Source organism: Atractosteus spatula, chromosome 3, assembly GCF_055471065.1.
Source record: "Atractosteus spatula isolate fAtrSpa1 chromosome 3, fAtrSpa1.hap1, whole genome shotgun sequence".
Lineage (NCBI taxonomy): Eukaryota > Metazoa > Chordata > Actinopteri > Semionotiformes > Lepisosteidae > Atractosteus > Atractosteus spatula.
The window spans coordinates 3,872,852-3,889,596 of record NC_142708.1 but is presented as its reverse complement, the minus strand read 5'-3'; the positions used below and the strand labels follow the sequence as shown (position 1 = coordinate 3,889,596).

Here is a 16,745-nt window from a genome sequence, read left to right as displayed (position 1 = left end):
CTGTAAGGGGGTGTTTTTAGGTACCATTTATTTGAGACTGGAGTGAGGAGTGGAAATCGAATATGAATTGAGAAAAACAAGACTAACAAGACCAAAAGCCCCTTTTGTCTTTCATGTATTTTTAAAAAGAATACTTTGGTGCAAACAGGAACCCTACAGTTACTGAACAGGAGCAAAAGATGATCCCCAAATGTCCTACCTAAATGGGTGTTGCTTGTCACAACAGCTTTTTTGTACAAATATTGATTCAGAAATACTTGTCCAGTACTCATATTATCATATAATCAAATGTTGGGCGGAGGACAATACTAATATCACCAAGACACAACAAGAGACTCTGACGGTGGACTGAAGATCTTTCAAATGGACAGCAGGGCTACATCCCTGGAAACACATTTAGCGAACTGCAGGCTCTTTGTTGGAACCAGTGGGCTCAAGGGTGCAGGAGCAATGCAGCTCATGTACAGCAAGACTCCTGTGTGAGGAGTGAGGTGTGAGGGTGAGTGTTGACATTGTACAACATATAAAACAAGACAATATAAAGAAGCACACATAGACACCAGGTAACTAAGAAAGCCAGTAACTTTACTGATTTGTCTGCAAAATACAAATACCTTATCTTCCAGCAGGAGAAACTGTAATTTTTTCCATTTTTTTTTCACTACAGACAGCTGAATTAAGTCCCTTGAGATACATAGATGCGGTTTAATTTAATAACATCTTATCTTCAAGTGGCGACAAAGTCCAGCTTATGCCACTGTAATCCTCTTATTTTCAAAACATTGTCTTCCAACGTTCCCCAATTTTGTACAAGCTACATTTATTACTATTGTTTTGTTTTTTTGTATTTTTTTAAATGGAAACAACTTTCAGGAAGAAGAAAAAAAATATATAAAGAAAACAGCAAACCAGCTGGAGCATTCCAAGAAGTCTGCACGAGTTATACAATTACTGAACAACAACCAAGGTTCTGTTATTGAACACTGCCTTCACGTCACGCACCGGAATACTTTACTTTATTGCTCATGACACGGACCTCTGTTCGTTATCTGAGGTACTCTGTGGGTCAATTTGAGGTACAAGTAAAGAATGGAACAGGAAAACCTAAAACTGCTCAGAAAAAGATCTGCAGGAAATCTTTGACTGAAATCTAAAATTTAACCTTGGTTGTTCCATGTCTTTGGTTAAAATATAGGAACAAAACCATTATCTAAACATCTTGAAGCAGTCTAGTCATAAAAAAAACAGTACTCCGTCCGTCTTTCTCGAGATCTGAAGTGTCAGGAAACCAGTATCACAAAGCAGACATGACATTTTTTTAATCTTGTTTCGATACAGAGAAATGGCACAAAGTAGAGCAGACGACAAACTACCAGTTGCTTAGGCAAATCAGTCTTTAGCTTGTGTGATCTAGTGGCTTTTCCTCTGAAATTAACTCACTGCCATGTGAAACACCTTTAGAAAAGACAATTTGCAAATTCTGTGAATATGCCAATCACAGCTTTCGGATTATGTATTGACTCAAATTAGATAGTTTTAGTACTTGTATTTAAAGTTATTCACATTTTCCAAATGAAGGTACTTTGTTTTAAGGATGGCATATATTGTACATGTGAATTATTGAAAATGTGCCTAGTGAATTATTACCACAGAATGAGGAAGCAAAGAAGAGCTGGGCACTTCTTTTCTTTAAAAATATGTAACAGAATAATAGATGTCTTGTACAGAAGTCATTTGAATTGTCTTATGTTTTTCGTGAATTTGGTATGGGAATATGTTATATACATTAGGATTTTAAACTGATAGAAATACTTGTAAAATGGTTATGTTAGCATTGTTGATATGTGATCATCAATAAGCATGAATTTAGAAAATGATATAGCAGCAATAGAAAAGCAATCTTAAAATGCCACTAGCTTTGGTTTTTCTTAAAAGACTGTTGCCTAAAAACTCTGTCTGCCAACAAGGTTGTGTAGTTTCATTGAATTAAAAAAAAGAAACTCTTGGGGCTCTGCCCCTGAAAAACTTGACCACAAGTACATGGTAATAATATTGTAACCTCGTATCAACTCTGCACAAAGCAATTCCATAACACTTGGGTAACAGCAGATTCAGAGAGAGGAGGCAGAGACAAAGTGAGATTACTAGCTTTATATAAAAAGTGACTTCTTAAAATCAAAACTTGTGCTTCTCCTTAACCAGCTTATGGATTTGCTTAATTTGTATGTTGCCACTGCTTCAAGTCACATTGAACTGGGGAAACAGAACAGCCAGCTGACAGGCAACCATGAGGGTCATGCAGTGACTAAGCACTCTCACGCTCTTAGCTTCACCACATCCTGAATAACTGAACATCATTTATTAGGTAAAATATGAGTCTTTCAATTATTTCCTGAGTTCAAAATCTGTTGATTCTGTATGGGTTTCAAAAATTCCAATGCCATTTAAAGTCAAAGCTGTGGTTTTTAATAAACGAACACACATTTGTTACAGGTAAAAAGACAGACATCTGAGGGTTTGGACTCTAAATATACAATAACTTTCCATAATATTTAAAAAGGGACAAACCCCCATTTTCAATGTTGCTTTTCACCTTGGGTGCTTGTTAGAAAACATAGCACTTGGGTTTCATTCCTTTAAGGATGGGTTGCAAAGAAAGGTTTTGTAACGCAGCACATCCAACAAAAGTGTGTTCTGTTCTCAAGCTTCATATCCACATTTCCAGAAACAATTTCTAATCATGCACTTTTAAACCCTCTGTGGATGGTAGCCACCCTGCTTCCATGATATGTCAGCATTTGTAAAGAGGTCTTTTTTTTTAAATACAGACACGGGCACATAACTTTAGCTGGTTATCAAGGTTAAACTAGAATAAACCCCTGACTGACTCTGTTAAACAGATTAAACAGATCAGCAAAAACAATATGTGCAGATGCACATACATACCCCCACTAGCAAGATAAAAACAATGTTTGCTATATCCATAATTATTTTATATATATTAGAAAGCTATACACAAGCATGTTAATTTCACAGATTTGTTTAAAGATTCTTAATATTATTATATATAATTAGAAATACACTTTTTTTAAACAAAAACCTCTACAAAGAGAAAACAGTTATTTGTTCAGCAAAGCACGGGATTTTCATCATCTATTTTCATGGCTTAGGGTGGGGCTTTCTTTACAAAAAGCCCGTTTATCTTAATTCCTGTAGGCCCTTTTTCCTTCTTTCTTTTTTTAAAAGATCAGCAAAGCTATCAAAAACACATTCTGGCTTAGGTAAACTACAAAAAGCCACAAGTGCTTTGCATTTTTTTTTCATTTTTTATGAAAATATAAGCAAAATGTATCATACATCTTTTTGTATACTGATTATTAAATGCAGACCCGGATTTGTTTTTGATGAACTACAACAGCTCTTTTCGCTAACGTTGTCTTTTTTCCCCTAATATATAAGTATGGTCCACTTTTTACGAAAGTCCTTTGATCCTCGTAATCACTGAGTGCCATACTTGCAATGTAAGCTGTCTTCAATAGGTTCTAGATGGTCTGAATGTGGAAGAGACCCGTCCCACCCCACCCCTCCCCCTTACTGGGTCTGCAAAGATTCCTGTACACGTTTTAAAATGTTGCATAACAGCTTTCTCTTTTCGGTAAATAAATCTGCAAAGTCTGGCAAATTCACCAACCCGCCACCCCCAACCCCCGACCCCCAACCCTCTATATACATAAATACGTTGAACCTGCAACATGACATTATCTATTGTAACATACATTTTGCTAGGGAGCACTGCGATGAAGAGAAGTGAGCCAGAAAACCTCATCTGTACACGTTGGTTTAGTTGTACAACTCAAGTGCTAGGCTGTTATCTCAGCCATTTAACTTTTTATTTTTCATTTTAGATATCCTTGTTATCACTGAGGCAAGTTAAAAGTACTTTTACAAAACAGAGTACCTGACTTTTTTTTTTGTTGCTTTGTTTTTTTTTATTTACTTTTTTTTTTCCACACACGGCACAAGTAATGCATAGTCCCGCCCCCCCTCCCGCCCCCATACCCCGCCCCAACTGCCCCCCCCCTCCACCCCCAGCTCCCCCTTCCCTCTCCTGCCCCCCCAACCACTTGAGTACGTATAGCACACACACTCTGCAAGAAAAATAAAATAACCCTTTGTTTTTTCTTAAAAAAACCCGCCGCGATCATGTGGCCCAGCCTTCTGAGAGCCGCACTCTTTTGACAGAGGGGCTTTCCCTTTCGTCCGGGGAGGGCCTGACGAGTCCCAGGGGCGAGTGGAAATCGTTCCTGTGCTCCTCCCGGTCGCTGCCCTCGTAAGAGCTGCTGCAGCTGCTCAGACTGTCAACGGGAGACCTCCCCGAGTCTTGGCGGGAGTGTTGCTGGGGGTACCCCGATGGCGTGGCGGTGCGGTCTCTAGGAGGAGAAACAGGTTCTGACTTGATGTGGAGGCTTTGAGCAGAAGGCAGGGAGAGATTTGTACTCTGAGATAAGTGAGTGCTAGTGCAATTTCTGTAGGAGGAAAGGAAACCCAGTTACAGAATGAGGAGCCCAAACAGCCCACTTTACTCCCCACACACATATACACACACATGCATGGCGCCCCCTTGTGGACAGCCGGTTCATTTACAGCACTCCCCCCCCCTTAACGAACCACAGTTCAAATGAGCCCACTGAAAGCACTACTACAGCTCAAAGGGCATTGCACATACAGTCACGTGCAGCACTGTGCATGTCAAGCAAGTGTTGAGAAATACATCTACCCCACTGACAGGGTCCTTAAGACCGCCTGTGTAAGCCTTTTCTCCTGATGAAAACGCGGCAGACCTGCGCTCCTTCTGTTGGCTGCTCATGACTTTCAGATGTGACCAAAAATGACCGTTCTCTGGACACAGTAAAACAGTGTCTCCAGTTGTTCTCCATTGAACAACTGCGATTATTTACTGACAGACACGCTATAAAATCAGTGCCTGGACCATTCGATACGGTTTTACAACACGTTTTACACCATTTAGAAATGAAGAAAGAATCTTTCTGATGCTAAAATAAAACGGAATTGAAAATGATTTGCAATAGAAGATCTGTCATGGAAAATTGTCAAATGTGGTAGGAGTTTGTTTGATGTAATCTATACATTCTTCAAGCCTTTCCAAGACAAAGATTTACCAGTGGTTTGAAAAAGAAACCTCTTGCTGGCATGCACCATTTGCACATGGTCTCAAAGGAATTATATTTCTGACAAATCTGCTGTAATTTCTAAAAGGAAGCTATATGGAGACTTATATACATTATGGTAGGCTAATAAGAAACAGATGATAGTGTGTATTGCACCCAGACACAAGACTGAAGTAATTTACCATTTTCTGTGTGTCCTTCATTCGGTTAACCAGCCTGCCATTCTCTGTTTTTATTTGTCATTAAGAACAAAAAAGCTTTTGTGAGGGCAGGCCTAGATGCATCAGCTAAACTCATTAAGGGTAGACGTTTGAGTTTACCCATGATCCTCTCTGACCACTGAACATACAGTCCATGATCACTGCAGAATCTGACAGACCTTGAATTTATAAGGGAACCAACACCCAAGACGAAAGAAACCACAACAAAGTGAGACTCAACAACAAGGGGGGCGATGAGGGAGTGGATAAGCTGCTCTTCACAAGCGATGTTAACGAACCCCTTCGTAAGTGTCGGCACAGTAATAAGACACATCTGAAAATCAGTAACTAGATTCAAAGTCTGCAAACATATTTCTGGGTGATAAGCTAACAGAAATCTGGAAATCTTTGTGATAACAGCAAATGCCCATTTTTCAAGTTGTCTGTTATAATGTGTATTGTTGCACATTTGGAGAACTCAAAGAAAATCTCAGTCTTTGCTTTTAAAACTGCCCTATTATCTCCGGCACTTTTGGCGTGGTGCAGGTCTGCCCTGAGCTCTCCTGCCCTTGAATCCGTGAGGCGAGCAGTGTTCCCGATACTCACCCTAACTGGCTGAGGGCTGAGTGCTGCATATTCTGCAGGTGCTGCTGCTGCCAGCCTGTCACTGAGCCCAAATGAAGGGCGCTGGCACTGTTGAAACCAGACAGCGATGATAGGTCTGCACTGCTCAGGGAATATTCTGCAAGAGCATGGGGAGAGAGGCCATGTTAATCATTCCTTATGTCCCTTTTCCCAGGAAAACCTTCACACCCTGCATCAGGAAGTCGAATGTCTATACTGACATTGAAGTCCGGACGCTGCTCTTGTGGAAACACAAGTTATACAGGACAGGAACAAGATCTGTGCTGACAAATGCAAATTGCACCATCTGCTGGTATAAACGTATCACTGCACTCAGCTCAATTGCTCTAACGGGTCCACAAGGTGATCACTTATTAGTTTGAGCAGTTCCCAATTCCCAATTCTTCTTAAATGTTAGAGCAGAAAAGAAACACATAACTAAAGAAATATATAATAAATTAGTTAAAGCCAAGAAGATAACATCACGCAACATTATTCAAGACTGACAAATCTACAACTGAGACATTGTAATTAAACATTAAATTACTTTTATTTCCACAAGACACTAAAATCAAATTTAATTACAACTGTCTTGTGCATATTTGCCACACACAAATAGAAAGTACTGTCTAAACGTAATTGAAATGGACGACAACGTTATTGTGTGAATTGGTGCTGTGCTGCTTCCTGCTTTGACCTTGTGGCCTCCTGAACGCCATGGAAGAGTATCCAGGCTGTGGTGGGTTTGTAATCAGGGCTTTCAAAGCTCTGGCCTCTGCTTGGAAAGGGCAGAACAGTGCTCCTGAGGAAAGGGAAGTAACATGAGGCTCAGGTGCGCAGGTATACTGCCCCATATAACAATGCCGTTGAAGGAAATCGGTATCTTATTTTCTTCTTTTTTTACGGGCTGATCTACAAAGCTGCGTGCCGTCCACTTTCCAGAGATGGTGTTTTTTTTTCATTTGTTTTGGTCTCTGCAATGTTCACTGTGAAAGATCTACAGGCCAGCTCACGGCAGGACAGGGCGGAGCTGGGTTCAGTGTGTGATGGTCTTTCCAACAGCAACAGGTATTCCTTACCAGTACCATATGTGGTAGAAATGGCTGATGGGTACCCTCCCATTCCTTGTCCTGGCAGAGTCGGTGTTGCTACAGAAACCACTGGAGTAGCCAACGACTGTGCAGACTGCGAGTTATTTATTCTCTGGTTCTGAAATGAAAGAAAGGGACATGATCGTAAATTAAGCTGAGGGCAAAACACATTTTGTTTTTAGGCACTAAAAGAATCAACAGGATGCAAATTTTTAAGATTAATCATTTAACATGTGGCTCCTCTGAACTCTGGCAACCCTATCATTTACAACCCTACAGAAGACTAGCTGTTGCCATAGAAACCCATTACATCATGGTCTCCTTGGCAACAGCACCAGTAACAAGTAAAAGGGCTGCTTTATTGTGGTAGGAAGCACACAGAATGGAAATATGATGAAATATGCATGTCGAGCTTTTGTTTTATACTGTTTTGTTTATTCACACTGAAAACTTTTTTAAGTACACTACAGCAAGCAGGCAGGGAGAAAAAATAAACATATTCTTGATATTTTGATCACTACAGCGATAACTACAATCCAGTGTAGTTATTTTAAAAAACCGCTAGGTGGTGCTCAAACCACTGTCATTAGTCTTTTGTCCTTAAAACTATAAAACAGACGCAATAGATCATGAGACTCATATTTAGCCTTGTTTTAAGAGTACAGCCAGAATTGATTTAATTTCTCAGTTCTTAGCTCTTTATGCCTTAATGAAGGATGAGGATGGTATATATATATATGTGTGCTGATTTTTTTTAAGAAACAGTAATCCCACTTACCAGTAGGAGATCAACATCCTCAGACTGTTGGCATTGAGATGAGGCAATAAGTAAGAATTAGTCGCAGTGTATTTGCTGAAGGGGAAGGCTCTTAATTCTAATTTTTGAATGGTGAATATTGCAAACACCTCAGAAATGCCTGTCCCCATAAGCCACAATCCAGCAGGTTTTCTAAGTCCGTCTTTAAGCTAGCTAGAAGTAACCTCAAACCTAGGAGAGGAGTTAAACTGGTCTAATAAGGTTTTAGGTAAGTCTACTCCAACGGTCTAAATCTACTGACATTTTACAGACCAAGCAAACCTGCTGGACTGCTCAATGACCGAAACTGGGGACTCTTGACGGTTGTTTAAGTGAACAGCAGCCTGGTTATGCATGCCACAAATACCAAAATATTTTATTTCAATTAAATTCGCTTAGTTTCATTAATTGCAAGATAAACCTGCTCCAGGCACATTTTTAAAAGCGTTTTTTTTTTCTGTTTTGCTAACAGGGAGGCATTTGGGTCTCTCACGTTCCTAACACCTTCACAAAGGCATTACAAGGCCGTCATGCCTGGGGACGGCTCTTCACTCAGCTAATTGCCACAGGCTTGGAGAACAATAGCGGCTTCTTATTTTAGGACCTGCCATGGTCAGGTTGTGGAGGTGGAGGCAGGGGAGGACACGGAGGAGCGGGGTGCGAACTGTCCAGCGGAAGGCGGCTCTTACAATCGAGGGCATGGTGTTCTTGGAGCCCGGCGGGATGAGCACGCGGAGGTCGGGCTTGCGGTTGTTCATTCCCAGGTTCATGGGCGGCGGAGACTTCGCCTGCATATTCTTGTTCATGTTCCCAGGTGAGACCAGCAAACCTGGCGAGTTGCGGTGGTTGCCGTAACCGTTTCCTGTCGGGGCGACACAAGAAAAAGCCCAGAATCATCAGCCTGCACTAGCAAGGGCACGGCCTACTGCTACGGCTCATCCTAAAGAACCCCAGCGCGTCTGGAGTGCAGTGACACACAGCAGCACCAGCCACGAGGTCTTTACCAAACCAGCAGCCCAGACATCGGTTTCATTTCCGGGTGTCCAGGAAGTGACAGCACTTCCTACAGGTGTCCCCAGTTCAGCTGGCCACTGGCTTCTGGTTATTCTGGTCCAGAGGGAAGGCCACCCCTTACTGGACCACCAACACAACTTAAAGCACCAATTGAGACTTTCTCTGGAAGTCTCCTGTCCTGTGCTGACCAGGCTCAGCGTAGCTTAACGTCTGAGATCTGACAAAAGCAGCCCGCTAGGTGGTGATGCTGCTGACAAGGAGCTAATGATCCTGTCAGGGTTAGACAACGATATGCCCTGCCCCTTGACCAGTTTTTACCTGGACGGAAGTGACTTTAATTATTGCACTCCGAAACAACTTATTCTGGAAATGATCTAAGATTGTAACCGCTTGGATTATGACTTTTACCTCTGCCACACCACACAGAAGAGCAACATTCCTTGCAAAATGCTCTGACAGTTACAGAACGTGCTACAGGAGCTGAGCAGTTCATGATGGAGCAAACTGTCTCGCAGAACAAATACATTAAAGAAAAGTATTTAATTAGAATCTTTATTTCTGCTTAGGCAGCACAACAGCCCAAACAGCCTGATTTTTCATTCATTCATGTACTTATTGTTTATTTTTACTTCATCCTCTTAGACAAAAAAAAAATGCCTCAACTTCACAAAGCAGGTGAAGAAGTCGCACATCGGTAATTGAAGAAGACCTACAAAGCTCTGTGGTTTGGCAGGGCTGGATTACAGAATCCACATCAATAGAAGAATCAAGCAAACGAGAAAAAAGGCATCTGCCCAATTTTGACAGCTTTTTCTGTAAAAAGGGAACTACAGCTCACACTGTAAATGTGCTGTGGTACTGATATGGTATGTGTCTTCCAATGTGTGAAAATGAAGCTTATATTGCAGTCTATAAACTATCTTTAGAACATTTAAATTATCACTGAAGCCCCAGTAAAGAGTCTCATTTGTCCCTAGTGTGGTTTGTGAACAGGTGTTTGGCGATAAGAAAGATACACAGGTTCTAAGATTTTTCTAATACCAGGTCAAATTTGACATGTGCCAAAAACTGTGCTGCTAGACGCCATTTGAAATACCAAACATGCATAACCTCCACTCTGTCAGTTGCTCTTTTCTATACATCTCACTCTGTGAACACTCTGTGAACTCTGCAAATAATGAATACATGGTCCGTACTTTCAGAGCATGCCAGGGATCAACGCGAGGAGTTTCAGAGTGGATCTCCCTAATGCATTGCTGCGTCAAAGTGAGACAGACTTTGGAAATGAGTCATAATTGCTTGCTTACCCCTGCATGATTCACTGTATGAACGCCAGACATGACAGGTGCTCATTTTTATCTGGCATCTACTCAGACATACATTCTCCTTACTATGTAGTTTCCCTGGCATTGCGACACCTGTTTTAGATATGTCAAATTAAGGGAATTCAAACCGATCAAGTTAAAGTCATTATTTTGAAAAGAATGATAAGTACACGTCTATGGTTTACTATAACAAAGAGCTTGCATTAAATCCAACAGAAATCAGAAAACCGTTTTTCCTCTGAAACCAAGTTTATTTTAGTTACAGCCAGAGGTGCAGAAATCCTGCTATCATTCAAGATGTATATATACTGTGTTTTCTCTTAGCCAACATTCAGATTTTTGAGGGACTAAATGCAAACACGCTATACTGCACTTCCCACTTAAAAGGGAGGGAAGAATTATATGTTAGGCATAAATGAAGTTCCTAATCATATACTCTGAACAGATGAAATGCAGCTGCTGTCCACAGTAATTCTTCATTATTTAATGTCAAGGCATGGTTTGTTTTTAAATGAAAGTCTTGAAGGCACAATTTGTACAATCAAAGAATATATGGGGTTTCTAGCAGTAAATTAAATGAAGCACCATAATTGTCAAAACATATACTGTATATATATGCGTATGGTTGGTGTGCTAAAGGGATTCATATTGCCAGCACTTCAGTGCTTTGGTATTTGCTTTTGCAATGGCTCCAGCCCGTCAGACAGAGTGCAGATCTGCAAATCTGCAAAGTATATTTTGCAAAAGGGAAAACTGTTTCTGCTGAAATGATTTAAAACTTACTCAGTAAATGCTGAAATTCATGACTCGCCATCTTTAACCAAAGAAATGCAGAACCAGACCTTTATAATGGTCAGGCATTTATAGCATGTGAAGTCACTAAACAGTACTATTTTCTAACAAACTAACATAGAAGCTTGTAATCATTTATTAACCTGATATTCTAATCTTGTAGGTACAGGTTCAGGAATTGTGAGATGACTGATACCTGCTTAATTCAGAAATAGTCCTGAGAAACAATCTTGAAGATAAGCTATGTGCGTCTTTAAAGATTGAGAAGTTGTTGTCCTAATGACGAAGGACCCTTAACTTTTACTGTATTACTTTACAGCATATGACGCTGGTTTTCACCTCTAAAACATTTCTATGGACACTACACTGGCACTCTACACTGGTCCTCTATGTCTTGGCAAGCTTGCGACTGGCATTTTCATGTATGACTAGTTTTCAGAAAGCTTATAAAACCCAACTAAACTCTCCGAACTCTGCTGTGGCCGTACGTCACTCTAATTGCTCACTCTCTCACCTGCTGGAATAAAAAAGGCCGTATCCATGGAAACCAAGTGTTGCCCACTGCTTTACTTTAATATTGACTCTTAGATCACAAATATCATTCGGATGCACTTTAAAAATCTGAACTAATGTCCTGAAACCTACATCAAACGCTCCCTTGCCGTGTGCGAACTCAATGACAAGACCCGAAAAGCAAATGACTGGGGCAATTAAATAACACTCTGGATTTTTAAAATTGCACTTTAAAAACACAAACCAGGAGGAATTCTGCAGCTAGTGGAGTGATACTAAGCCTTCATGTGTACCTGTAAAGTTTCAAGCAGGAGCTGCGCCGCTACATGAATACATCAACAAGTCAAGAAGACGATGTCTTCTAAAATATGACAAATGGAATGGGAAATGAGATAAAGGTCCCGTCATCATGTGAAGCACAAGGTGACAGGAACCTGTGGCAGTCCTAGACATACACTGCTATCTCATGGACCACTGTCTAGTTATCAACTCCTTCAGCTTGACCGAAGGAAGATGTGCTCGTGAAGATACGGTCACTGTTCCAGACAATTTATCTTTATTTATCCAGACAATGGAGTGTCATCACGATCACCAGTGGTGGGACTGCTGTGTGTGGGCACTGTACTGCACAGCCTTATGACACACTGTATCATACAGACACACAGTGATCAAAACTGAAAACAACTGGGTCACTTATTTTTTACTTTTAAGCACTGTCAAAGATTACTGCTGATATTGTACGGCAAAACCCTGTATAATCCACTTTTCACTGTGTCTACTGAAATGCAGTGTGCACGTCCAATATTTCTAGAACAAATGTATGTGTTTATCTTCAATGCATTCTTTTTTTTTTGCACACAGGCCAGGTGTGGTTTTGACTGTACATTTTCCTTCTGCTGTACAATCTAATTTCCGATATTTTCTTTTGTGGTCTAACAGATCTTTTCTATCCCGTTCTCCATTCACACCTACTTCTGTTTAACTTGCCAGTTCTCAAGTTCTCCAGTCCGCAAACTGAATTTGTGCAGTTATTACAGAAATAGCTGTAACTGCAAAACGCTGACTGCTGCTATTGACAGCAACGTGGATTCTCTTCACAAGTGCCTGATCTAGAGTGCTCAAAATCACCACCTCCACCTAAATAAAATAGTATTTGTACTTAAAAATGTTTAGTAATATATATATTGCAAAAGTTTTATGATCTTTTGTATTTTATGTCAGAAAATACACAATTGAAATCTGAATTTTGCATTTTTATAATGAATCAATTTTCTTTCCAAAAAAACAGCATAAACTATTTAAAATATCTGCATATACTGAGATTAAAAAACAATAAAAACACGGCAATTTAACTATTATTTTAAAGCTGCTGTCTTAACTTTGTGATCAAATATATTTGTTGTTTTTTTCATTTTTTTTCAGAGTACCAGCGTTAATCTAGATGTGGATTGATAAAACATAATGAATTATGGGTATGAATATTAATTAGCTCTTTGTCCAATCAAGAAAGTCAAAGCTGTTACTCTTGTGGCAGTTTGACTGGATCCATATTAACACCCATAATTCACTGTAACGGCTGTCTTTGTCACTCTAACCCTCACTCACTCCTGAAAGGATGTTCATGCTACAGAACTAATATAATTATTTCTTAAGACATTCATTTATTTTGGAAAGCACAGACCAGCTTATAAAATGACACTGAGAGCCTATGTCTAAATGTAGAGAATAACCCCATTCTGCTGTCCAGCCGTGGGATGTCCTTCAGCCCATAACACAGAAACATCGGGTTGTTACTTGTAATAGCACACAGCTCTGATCACTCTGTCTAAATACTACCTGTGCTGCAACGTGACCGTTAACTCCCTAAATTTACTGAAATGATAGATGCACAATAAATAGATTTTAGAAGGTTAGGAGCTACAGACATACAGTATACAGAAGAAGGTTATTCCTGCAGTGATGGTTGCATCTTACCCACTTCTTCCTGACCTGGAAGATTTGAAAAGAGTGGATTACACAGCGTTAGCAGGCCTCAAAGGTTCTGCTCAGAACTCGTGTCAGAGGAGATGAACAGCATTTTCATCCCTCTCTAAAAGCTACCCCACCGTGCTGCCCTGTGAAAAAACGCGAGCAGCTTCATTTCAACAGCAGTCTGTCAGACTACACTGACAACAGGCTGAGATTTTTGGAATGGTCAAAATAATTGTCACCCCTTTCTCACAGCTGCTTTTAGCCTGTACCAGCTGATCTGTAAAAGCTGCTTGTATAAGGACTCCTAGCTCTTAGTTTTCACCCCGGTCTGGGCTTTGCTGCTAAAACAAACAAGGGGACAACAGGTGGGGTGAGTTCCTGTAGCGGCTCTGTTCCACTGGCTCACAAATCACTTGGACTCACAGATACACTCTTGTCACAGAGTCATTTCAGCGTTCTTCTTGGCGAAGGACCTGTGATGATTAGAACAGGCCACCTTCGTCATAAAGACCTCTGGGAAATAATTGACACGGACGAAATTAGCACCCTACCTTCAGAAGGTATGGGAACTGCGTGCTTTGCACTGCTAGCTGACAGAGGCAGCTGCTGCTCCAGTATGTGACATTTTAGTAAGAGCTGCATGGTTAAGAGCAGTATCTCCTTACCATTTCTATTTAGAGCTGTGCATGAGTACCAGCAGCTGCATTATAAAGTTAATGTCTGTAAAACAAATTCCTTGTTCTATTTAATTTGAATAAAAAAATAATTGAAAAAAATGTTGTTTGATACATGATATAAAAAAAAACTGATGAGAAAAAGACCTGCCTTGTATGGCTCCTGTAGACCAAATACATTTATTTATTTATTCAACTTCTATACTTTTGTATGGACCTGAGATGCACTCATTCATTTTCACTCAGTGATTCACATGTCTCTTTCACACTCTTGATTATTCAGAGGTTGTAGGGGATTAAAAGAAGAGCAAAAAAGAAATTTCAGAATAGGGTCATATGGACACTCAAAGCACAGAAAACGTACTGTAATTTGTTCATACTATGTTTGCTATCTAATGCACAAAAGAAGTCCTCACAACAGTGCTGCTGGGCTTCTGGATGTCACATAATGAATTCGTACCTGTAGGTAAAGTACAGTAATACCACTGTTCCTGAGCTAGAAGCTAACCATAATGTACCTTGAAAATCAACATTGAGAATGTCAATCCTTCTTGTTGTTTAGAAAAAAAGGCATAAATATGACAAGCTTGCTAAAATTTATTTCAGTCTTGGGCTACTGTACATAGCTGCACATTCACGGTCAAAATGTGGGTGGCTTCAGAAACTATTACTCAAAGTTAATAAACTCACAAAACATGTTGACTGGCTCCATGTTTTAAAATATGACTTGGTCCAACATGTCTGTTCCACTTTGCTGACTTTCTCATGAGCCTCATGCTTAATAGGGTTCAGCGTTCTCCCAGTATTAAACTTGACAAAGTTTAATAACTCGCATCCACATCAAATATTAACTTGAAAGGACTATGACTGCACTCTGAATGCTTGACACTGAAATCAATGTGCATGGAGTCTAAGTTATCATGAGTAAATCAGCACATGAAAACAGTCCAAGAAACAGAAGCATATAAACCTAGTAATTCAAGAGCCTTGTTAAATTTTCTTATCAAACATCTAGATTGTTATTCATATCATATCATATCATAATGCCTGTTATTCTGATATGAAATCAGCTGTTTCTGGACAACTGTATTACAATATATGGATTAGTACTACAGACACCTCCTTCAACCATTTTCACTTCATCTTTCCCAACATATGGGACTACTTCACGAAGGTCACACTCAGACCTATATCAGTGGCTGGAAGAGTGTTATACATTTGAAACTAGGGAGAAACCTGTAGACCACTGTTAAATAGTATTTATTGCAAGAATGGTTTAATGATCTGTGTAGCAGTTTAATTTGCTTTGTTGGGCTGTGGTCTGCCTGCTACTTCCACCTCATCCTAAATTAGCCCACCTGAACTTCTTTATTGTCTTTATATTACTGCTCTGCCAGCTCTACAAGGAGGCGTAAGGGGTGAATAAGTGCCTTTTTAATTATTAACACTTTTTGCAAAATTCTGACAGAGCCAAACCACCAAAAATGACAACTCCCCTGGTCGGAGTCGGATACATAACTAAAAAACAAAAGTTTAAAAAATTCAGCAGATGCACATAAGACCCTGTTGTCTGTCTGTTAACAAATGGTGCTAAATGGAAGTTAAAAGCTCCACATGACCATATCCATATTTTTCGGGGCTGTGCTGGGAAAAGAAAAAAACACATAGGGTCTTCTGTTCCTTCAAAAAGGAAGGACAAAGGGCACATTTAATGGATATTCCTCAGTATGTGGCTGATGGAATGCATAGCAAAAAATGCAACTTTTGTCCGGGCAGTTACACATGGCCAGACAGTAAAACGTCCTTCTGACCTTCTGCCTGTCAACTGCTGCTGGAAGCCATCTCAGCAGCTGCACACGCACACATCAGTCTGTGAAACAGCCACACCAGCGAACTGAAGTCGACATCCAATTAACATCTAATTAATTGTTTCTGAGGCATGTATCACGGAAACTTCCAAAATGTAACAAGATTCCTTATGAAAATAGCTGTTGTTAGAAATAAAGAGCTATGGACACACAAACATTGACAGTGATAAGAGGCACAAACAGTACATTCAGGAATCCATTTGCTATCAAGCTTTCAGTGTTTTTTTTTAATTCACTTGGTCAATTTGCTTACGGCTTATGCACGCAGAGCTGAGTTTGCACGGAGATTACACCTTGGGCAGTAAATCATTTTGTGACTCTTACATTCTGCAAGTTTTGGGTTTCTAGGAGCATTACAGTGGGTGGACGTGCGTATGAAAATATATACATTTCTTACCAGCACTGGTGCCTGCACCAGTTGTGAGGTCTGAACCCAAAAGGCCACCTAAGATTAAATGAGAGAAAAAAAAACTGTTTAGGGAATGACTTCTAACTGCTCATTCCAGCCCCTTTTCCAGTGTGTTCACTGCATTACGGCAGGTCTAACCAAGTTATTTCAACAAGTCTTTCCCCACCTAATGACATGCCTGTGTGAGACAGAAAAAATAATCTTTTTGGTTTACCCATTTCCACTGACCGTATGTTCTAGAAATGGCTTCAGTGAGCTGATGACACCATCCAAGAAAAA

The 16,745-nt window shown here is 40.1% G+C and overlaps 1 protein-coding gene across 9 annotated transcripts in view; it reads right to left on the bottom strand.

The window, feature by feature from the left end:
• Window positions 1-564: 564 nt before the first annotated feature.
• Window positions 565-16,745, bottom strand: part of mef2cb (myocyte enhancer factor 2cb) — a 92,606-nt gene continuing 76,425 nt past the window's right edge. For 6 of the 9 annotated variants that reach the window (XM_088910648.1, XM_088910647.1, XM_088910653.1 and 3 more), the window contains 5 exons: window positions 16,455-16,502; window positions 8,590-8,762; window positions 7,093-7,222; window positions 5,996-6,131; window positions 565-4,526 (listed from right to left, as the gene is read on the bottom strand). In XM_088910648.1, the coding sequence (XP_088766774.1) occupies window positions 4,202-4,526; window positions 5,996-6,131; window positions 7,093-7,222; window positions 8,590-8,762; window positions 16,455-16,502 (812 nt within the window). In that variant the 3' untranslated portion in view covers window positions 565-4,201. Of the gene's footprint in view, window positions 4,527-5,995; window positions 6,132-6,710; window positions 6,816-7,092; window positions 7,223-8,589; window positions 8,763-16,454; window positions 16,503-16,745 lie in introns of all 9 variants that reach the window. The other 3 variants (XM_088910655.1, XM_088910654.1, XM_088910652.1) reach the window with 3 other exon arrangements.